The following is a 7,866-nucleotide window of genomic DNA, read 5'->3' as shown; positions in this document are numbered from 1 at the left end:
GTAGAAGTACCTAGACAGTAAAGTAATATTCCATTACAAGTAAAAGTACAAGACAGTGAAGTGGAAATACTCAATAATTAAATTAAACAACCCCGACAGTAAAACCAAAAATAAACAACAATTTCTAGGACTGAAGAGCAGCACTGAACGGGCCCGAGCACATAAACGCTTCCCTTCCTGCGTCCGTAACGTGATGTCGATTCTGGCCTGCTAATTGCTCAATTGGGTCAACACTATCAATTGCACATCACACTGGGAAAACTTACTGTAAATTGGATGATAGTTGTAAAACAACGCGTATTTCCTCTTGTCAGTAGGTTGCACCATCAGTATTATTACAGACTGACTAATAAATCTGTTCAAGTAGGGAGTCTTCATGTTATTAGACTGTACGCCGATACATAATAAAATCACTGCTAATTTCCACGAAGCACAGCTGCCTCTCTACCCAAACCCATAATCTATAAATATTCCTGGTGAATGCTTTGATATGTAAGAACCATGCTGCTTGCTCACATGGTCTGACTGTGTTGCTTACCTGCCGCAGGAGGTGAAGGTGTCCAGTCCCGACTGCCATGAGGGACACAGAGAGTCAAACGCATCAAGTGCTACAAGGTCACTTATCAACCGTTAGATCCTGACAACTACGACAAGTAAGAGCTGATCACATCTGCTTCTCTCTATTTCAATAGGTCATTACATTTTTTAACTGGATCATTGGATCGCTCCGGTGAACCTCAAAAGTTTTATAGCAGTTTGCAACAAATAAACAATAGATGGCATCAGTAAACAGATTTTAAGTCGAGCCCCCACTGATACATTACCACCTTCAGGGACCTGTCGTTCATCAAGGGGATAAACATGAGCCGCCGTTTCCTGGTGAACCGGGTGCAGGACTACATCCAGAGCAAGATCGTGTACTACCTGATGAACATCAATGTGCACTCTCACTCCATCTACCTGTGCCGCCACGGAGAGAGGAACCACAATGTGGAGGGCCGCATCGGGGGGGACTCCGAGCTTTCTCCTCGAGGGAAACAGGTACGAGTACACAGAAAAAAACAATCACAAGACTCATTAGTTCACTGGGATGGGATTTGCTTTAATTCTCTCCATTGGTTTTTTCCCGAGCATTAATCTAATAAAACAGACAGTAACCCTTAGAAAAGAATTGATGATATCTAGACGATGATTGTTGATTTGAGTTTCTCTCGTATCCCAGTTCGCCCACGCCCTGAGAGGCTTCATAGAGGAGCACCAACTGTCGGATTTAAAGGTTTGGACGAGTCAACTGAGGAGAACCATCCAGACGGCGGAGGAGCTCGGGGTTCCTTATGAGCAGTGGAAGATTCTCAACGAGATCGATGCTGTCAGTACCCCGACATCCAACCTCCCACGTTTTGAAATGATAGGAATCACTTGTCTGATTTAGAAAGAGGGGGAAACATTTTTGAACTTGCCTGCATGCTCGATTCTAACTCTTAGTGGGATGAAAGAGTTGCTTCATGATAGTTAGGAAACCAGTAGAAATGACTAAGATGTGTCGATGTAGCTTGGAGCCGCAAATTTGTTTTCAAAATCATTTCGTCCCTTTTCTTCCATGCATCAGTTACAAAGAAGCACTTGCTTCTTTGTATTATGTGCAGTGAAAGTGCTTCTGCTTACTTTAATTTGTTCTTTGATATTAGAATGAATATTCTTTTCTTTTTTTAATATCCCTCCTCAGGGTGTGTGTGAGGAGATGAGCTATGAGACGATCGAGAACACTTTCCCAGAGGAGTTTGCTTTGAGAGACCAGGACAAGTATCACTATCGCTACCAAGGAGGAGAGGTAACCTGGCCCACTCCTTCCATCCCATCGTGGTTCACAGATGTTAGTCAGGTTGATGTTTTGTTAAAATCATCTTCTCTGGCTCTGTAGTCCTACCAGGATCTTGTTCAGCGACTGGAGCCGGTCATCATGGAGCTGGAGAGACAGGGCAACGTGCTGGTCGTCTGCCACCAGGCCGTGATGAGATGTTTGTTGGCGTACTTCCTGGACAAAAGTGCAGGTAGAAGAATGATCACAGAACACACACAAGACACATGGACACGTTTAATTTGTGCTTTTTTATCATCCTAAAGAAGATCTGCCATACATGAAGTGTCCGCTCCACACTGTGCTCAAACTCACACCTGTGGCGTATGGTAGGTCTTCCCCCCCAGGACACATGACTTTACCCTATGACCCTTTGTTTTATTGACATTTTCTGTTTCCTATCTTGCAGGTTGCAAAGTGGAACTGTTTTATCTGAATGTGGAGTCAGTGAACACACATCGAGACCGGCCCCTTGTAAGTTCCTCTCATTCAAATTGAATAATCTCATTTTTTACATGAATGTGATTTCACCATTGTTGAATTAAAGCCACAGAAGTTGTCACATGTGCAAAGTATGTGTGTGTGTTGTTGACTTTCATCAAAAATAATTCACAATTAATCAGCAAACCACAAAGGAGTCTGACGGGCTCCTGTTTGTTGTATCCACTAGTTTAATGCTTGTTTGCGATGCCTTGCTTCTTTAACTCCCTCTTTTTAATCCCTGTCCCTTGAATCTTGAACCTGCCTTCAGCTCAGTTTATTAAATTAAATGTTTTATATGTTATGAACTGAAGCCCTGGCTGATCATGCTGCCCTGCTTGGCTGAAATAATCATTATAAGCATCGCTCTGGTTATGGATGAATGAAAAGCTTTATTTGAGCTTCTTTGAATTGTTTTAAAGGTTTACACTGTTAAATGAAGAGAAGGTGTGTGAGGGTTGTGCTTTACTTATTCCATTCTTAAAAGGAGACATATTCAGGCTCATAATTTGAATTTGTGTTTTGATTTGAAAAGGTTTACTTGCTCTAATATTCAGAAAACACATCACTTTCTTCAGACTGTCCTTTGCTGTAGCTCCTCTGCAGCTTCAGGAGCTTCAGGAGCTTCAGGTGCTTCAGGTGCTTCAGGTACTTCTGGTGCTTCTGAAACTTCAGGTGCTTCAGGTGCTTCAGGAGCCTCAGGATCTTCAGGAGCCTCGGGAGCTTCTGGAGCTTCAGGAGCTTCAGGAACATCTGGAGCTTCATGTGCTTGAGGTGCTTGAGGTGCTTCATGTGCTTCAGGAGCTTCAGGTGCTTTAGGAGCTTCAGGTGCTTCAGGCGCTTGAGGAGCTTCATGTGCTTCTGGAGCTTCATGTGCTTGAGGAGCTTCATGTGCTTCAGGTGCTTTAGAACAGGGGTGTCCAAACTTTTTGTCCCGGGGGCCACATACTGAAAAAAATACGAAGGACTGGGCCACTCACGTCGCCACGCCCCTCCCTGTTGATTTTGGCGCCACCTGGTGTCTAAACTGAGAAGTGCATTACAGTGGGCCATAGTCCATTATAATACATTACATTACATTTCACTTAGCTGACACTTAAGGCCGTTATATGCTTCTCCGAGTCCATTACGGACGGACGGATCGGACGGACACTTTTTAATTTATAGTTCTACGAGCCTTTTTGTTCTGAAAACCATTCACCGCCAGAACAGTAGTTGGCGCAACGGAAGTCGAGCTTAGAGAAGCCTACCTCATGAGGTATATAGAAGAAGTCCACGTTAGTTTATTTAAGTCCCCCCGGCTCCTCAAACACAGTTAACGATGGCAACTAACAGAAAAAGGCTGTTGATGACGCGACAGTTTTTGCTGAAATAAAGTGACACCCAGCGGGTCATAATGCTTATGTTATCGTGTCTTAGCGCAGCGGTATCCTGGACTTGTTTCCGAACTGCGTTGCTAATTCAACAGCTGCAACAGCTTGAAGCTACACAGAGGCAGCTAGCTTCCCCCCCAGCTTCCACACACAGTCAGCATGGACACCCGATACCAGCTACTACCAAATGTTTGCTTCTAACCTGACGGTGTTTGAGAAACAGTGTCATGACAGCCGTGGGATTAAAGTCAGCGGGTTTTTGCGCTGTTCCCACCGCAGTTAGCATGGTGGCTAGCCCGCTAGCCCCTTTATGAAAGTTCGTTATAGCCGTATGTGACCGTACACACATGCCGTAAGTGCTCTAACCAGCCACCGTGAGCCGGACAACGCCGCTGGCTTAACCACACTTGTCACATTAATCATAGAGTCTTAGTTGTGATCTGGGTTTATTGTGATTTAGGGAATGAAGCAGGAATTTGAGGTCCGGAAATGATGCCGTCCCGAAATGCTGGCGTTAGCGGACCAATCACAGCCAAGGGCTATCCGTGGGCTCTCCGCCATGCCGACGTGTAGTTAGAAAAATCAGAGCTGCAAGAAAAGCTCTCCGAGGAGCCCCAGAGAGGCCCGGAGAGGGCGTTCCACGGCAAAGAAGGCTGTCCTATCTGTCCGTGTCCGTCAAAACGGAGATGCATAAATTGGCCTTTATATCCAAAGCAACTTACAAAGGCCGGCGCATGGTTCTGCAACTGCGGCTTTAGCTTTTCACACAGTTGTGTTGATGATCTCGTTTAATTTATGGTTCTCAAAAGGGTTGCAAGTGTTGCAAAGCAATTCACCGCCAGAACACTAGGTGGAGTAACGTTTTAAAGTTTCAAGTGGTCATACTTTCGGACCTCTTCTGACAAACGCTCTTCTATTTGGTCCATATTCGTTCTTTTAAATCTTCCTTGGTTTCTGCCGGTATTATGGGGAATGAAACCTTAAATGTGACTCCGGAAAGGATGTAGTTAGCAGACCAATCACAGCCTTGCGGGCTAAGTGAGGGTTGCGTAGCTTTGTTGTATAGCTACAAAAATTGGGCCACGCATGCAAGAAGGGGTATGCAAGCACGCAAGGGCCTCTTGCATGCTTGCGTACCCCTTCTTGTGTGTCTCTGAAAACGCAGAAGCATGCGCTGGTCTTAAGTGCATCAACACAAACCCAGAACGATAAGAATCAAGAAAGTACAATTTCTTCAAAAATAAAGCAAAACAAAGTGGTATAAGTAAGTGCCATTTTAGTGCTACTAAATTGTTAGTTTCAAATTTGTTATATCATTTATTTTAATATATATTTTATTTTTAGACATTGATGCGGCCCAATTAAAAATGGATGGCGGGCTGCAGATGGCCCGCGGGCCATAGTTTGGACACCCCTGCTTTAGAAGTTTCAGATACTTGAGGAGCTTCAGGAACTATGTTGTCTGTGGGGGAGAGGAGCTGCCTTCACTGAGGACTTTAGGCTTTTAACTGCAGGTTTTTTACATGCACAAACTAGAATGACACTCATTAACAGTCCCCTTAAATTCTCCAATTCAATTCATAGTCTCCTTTGAATTGGCTTCTGTTGTTGAACCTGTTACCCGAGTCAATGTGGAGAGGATGGTTACTCTGCTCGGCTGTGATCAGGAGTCCCCAGATCTTTTGTTTTTTCCTTTAACACCTTGCAGCATCTCATCTCCTACCAGGATGAAACCCTGAGGGACTCTGCTCTCGTACCTCGGAGGAATAGTTATACTCCCTTGTCCAGTCACGACCAGGTCAAGCGTCCCAGGCTCTACAGTGCGGGAAACCCGCCCTGGCTACCGCTTGCCCCCACGCCATCAGCTCTGATGCCAGAGGGACGGCAAAGCCAAGTTAGTGAAAGAGTTATAGCCCCCCTCTCTTCAAATATATCTCCGTCAACTTCAATCAGTCACCTCCCACCACAGTTGTGTGTTTGGCATCCGTCTCCCCTCAGTCTTGTATCCTCTCGATGATTTAGTGTCCTTGTTGACATGGGACTCGTCTCTGTGTCTCTGTCACGTGTTGGGTCTCGAAGGAAAGTTCTCTTTGTTGAATGTTTCTTGGCCGTCTGATGTTTGTCTTGCATGACCTTTGCTTCACCACTGGTCTGTTTCCAGCATGAATATGCAGAACAGCATGTCTCTTTGTGAGATACACTCCTGATGAGTTGAGCCTCTGCTGAAATAAAATGTAATTAAAACGCTATGTGGAGTAGAGGTGGTTTAAGAGTAGTAATCTATTTACAAGCATCTTCTATAAGACAATAATTTATATCAGCATCAATTTTTTTTATCTTAAATTTTAGATTTACACTCTTTTCTAGAGCGACAATTCTTTTTTACTGAAATCCATTCGAGAACATTTAACTGCAATTGAAAATTAATATAAAATGTAAATTATAGATTTTAAACCCATAAAAATTGTGTTTTTTATTTACAAATGCATATTCATAAGTATATTTGTTGTGTATTTGTTGTATATGTGTTGGCTTTGGCTTGTGGGTACAGTGCTTCAGCCCATCTCCACCTCTCTCTCTCTCTCTCTCTCTCTCTCTCTCTCTCTCTCTCTCTCTCTCTCTCTCTCTCTTTCCTTCTGAACCCGTCTTTCAGCCCCGAATAGGAAGCAGATGTCTGTGAGTATTTTTTTCGTGAGACTTGGGGAAAAAAGTTTGGCAAACGTTTCATTTTCTTTCCCATAATTCAACCCATTGTTCAAGTCATGTTCTCTCAATATACGTTATCATAGTGTTTCATGTCTTTTTATGGTTTTCCAGCACTTTGGTTTCTTCAACCTGTCATCACCTTTGCACTCAGAAAGCTGCTGTCGATATGTTTCATCTCAGAGACGTTATCAAGAACGACTATCGCAGCCTGATTCTTTGGAAAATTTATAAATGACTGCGACAGTAAAAGGCGGCTTCTTTAAAAGCATTTGATTATCACATTTGTTAGACACCTAGATATGTTTTAAAGAGGTGAAATGATAGACAAGTAACTACACTTTGCTGTGCACATATATAATGTATTAATAATAATATAATGGTTATTTAAGAGTGTCTCAGTATTGATTAGAGTGAAGCAATCACACATAGGTTCAGAAAGGTGATAATAATTAATAACTTCTTCTTAGACAATGTTCTAATGAACAGTCTCCAGTGCTGCGGCCGTTTAACAGCACTCCACATAAATGACCCAATTTTCCAAATAGGAACCTAAGACTCCTGGGACTATTAGTTTCCTCTAATATAATTTTCTGCTGTGAGGCATTAATCTGTGAGTGTCAGAGACGTTTCCTCTCTCTTCAAGGAGTCCCTGTGCGAAGGAATCGACTTTGACAGCTCCGAGGAAACTAGTGGCTGTGTCCGCTTCTGAGTGAAGATGAAAAGTCCTGTTCTTCACGGCGCAAATTAAAGTTTGGGTTCGATCATGATTCAGAAGATGGATAGAAGTATTTTTGAACTAGTGTTTTGGGACATCGTGGTTTGAAGGAGGATGAAGTCAAAGAGGAGTTTGTGTTTTAAAACCAGGCAACTTGGACACAGGGTCAATTTTGTTTCTTTATATCTGCAGTTTCTGTATTTGTCTTTATTCTGCATTCTGAGGCTTTGACCTGGAGGCCTTATCACTAGTATCATAAACTATTCTGCATGTGCACTACAAGAATCTTTTAACAAAACAACACAACACAGTGTTTTAAACAACTGCCAACTGTTTCTTATTGTACTGTAAATAATACAGAGCCTTACTGATCATTACATACTGTGACGGTGCGCTCGGCGACCGTCACGGCAGTGATACGCTGCATCGTTTACACGTGTATCTCTACAAATGTTAACTATGTGTTGCACGTCTGTTGTCCGTGGCCACATACCATGTTTATGTTTATTAACCCATCCATTTCCATCCAAACATCCGTGCAAAAGCTTCCTTCCACCAAGTACACCGCTACAGTTTATACACCTTTGTACCCGTCAGTTTTCCGTTAAAATCACCACTCCACACAATGTCTTATGTTATAAATGTTCCGTTTATTTAGTTTAAAAGGTCACATTAATTGCATATTACACAGCGTTGTTTTACCGTGGTTCAGCGTCGCGTCTTCGTTTGTTGTG

General features: G+C 43.1%; 1 protein-coding gene across 2 annotated transcripts; it reads left to right on the top strand.

Annotated features, from left to right (window-relative positions):
* The first annotated feature begins 846 nt into the window (after window positions 1–846).
* LOC128448290 (6-phosphofructo-2-kinase/fructose-2,6-bisphosphatase 2) lies at window positions 847–7,476 on the top strand. 2 transcript variants are annotated; one of them, XM_053430882.1, is made up of 9 exons: window positions 847–1,041; window positions 1,223–1,369; window positions 1,727–1,831; window positions 1,922–2,051; window positions 2,125–2,187; window positions 2,268–2,332; window positions 5,438–5,605; window positions 6,365–6,387; window positions 7,061–7,476. In XM_053430882.1, the coding sequence occupies exons 1-9, from the start codon at window positions 862–864 to the stop codon at window positions 7,128–7,130; spliced, it is 951 nt and encodes a 316-aa protein (XP_053286857.1). In that variant the 5' UTR covers window positions 847–861; the 3' UTR covers window positions 7,131–7,476. The 2 variants fall into 2 exon arrangements, with proteins under 2 accessions (XP_053286857.1, XP_053286849.1); XM_053430874.1 differs by lacking the exon at window positions 6,365–6,387.
* Window positions 7,477–7,866: the final 390 nt, after the last annotated feature.

Source organism: Pleuronectes platessa, chromosome 2 (assembly GCF_947347685.1).
Source record: "Pleuronectes platessa chromosome 2, fPlePla1.1, whole genome shotgun sequence".
NCBI lineage: Eukaryota > Metazoa > Chordata > Actinopteri > Pleuronectiformes > Pleuronectidae > Pleuronectes > Pleuronectes platessa.
Note: the sequence above shows the minus strand (reverse complement) of the source record. Positions and strands in the feature narration are given on the sequence as shown.

What these genes read in the sequence shown, in the direction of transcription:
- LOC128448290 (XM_053430882.1), top strand. Translation starts at nt 862, where the DNA reads ATGAGCCGCCGTTTCCTGGTGAACCGGGTGCAGGACTACATCCAGAGC. An exon ending in CAGAGGGACGGCAAAGCCAA is followed by an intron (nt 5,606 to 6,364) that starts GTTAGTGAAAGA and finishes CCCGTCTTTCAG; the next exon opens with CCCCGAATAGGAAGCAGATG. An exon ending in CGAATAGGAAGCAGATGTCT is followed by an intron (nt 6,388 to 7,060) that starts GTGAGTATTTTT and finishes TCTCTCTTCAAG; the next exon opens with GAGTCCCTGTGCGAAGGAAT.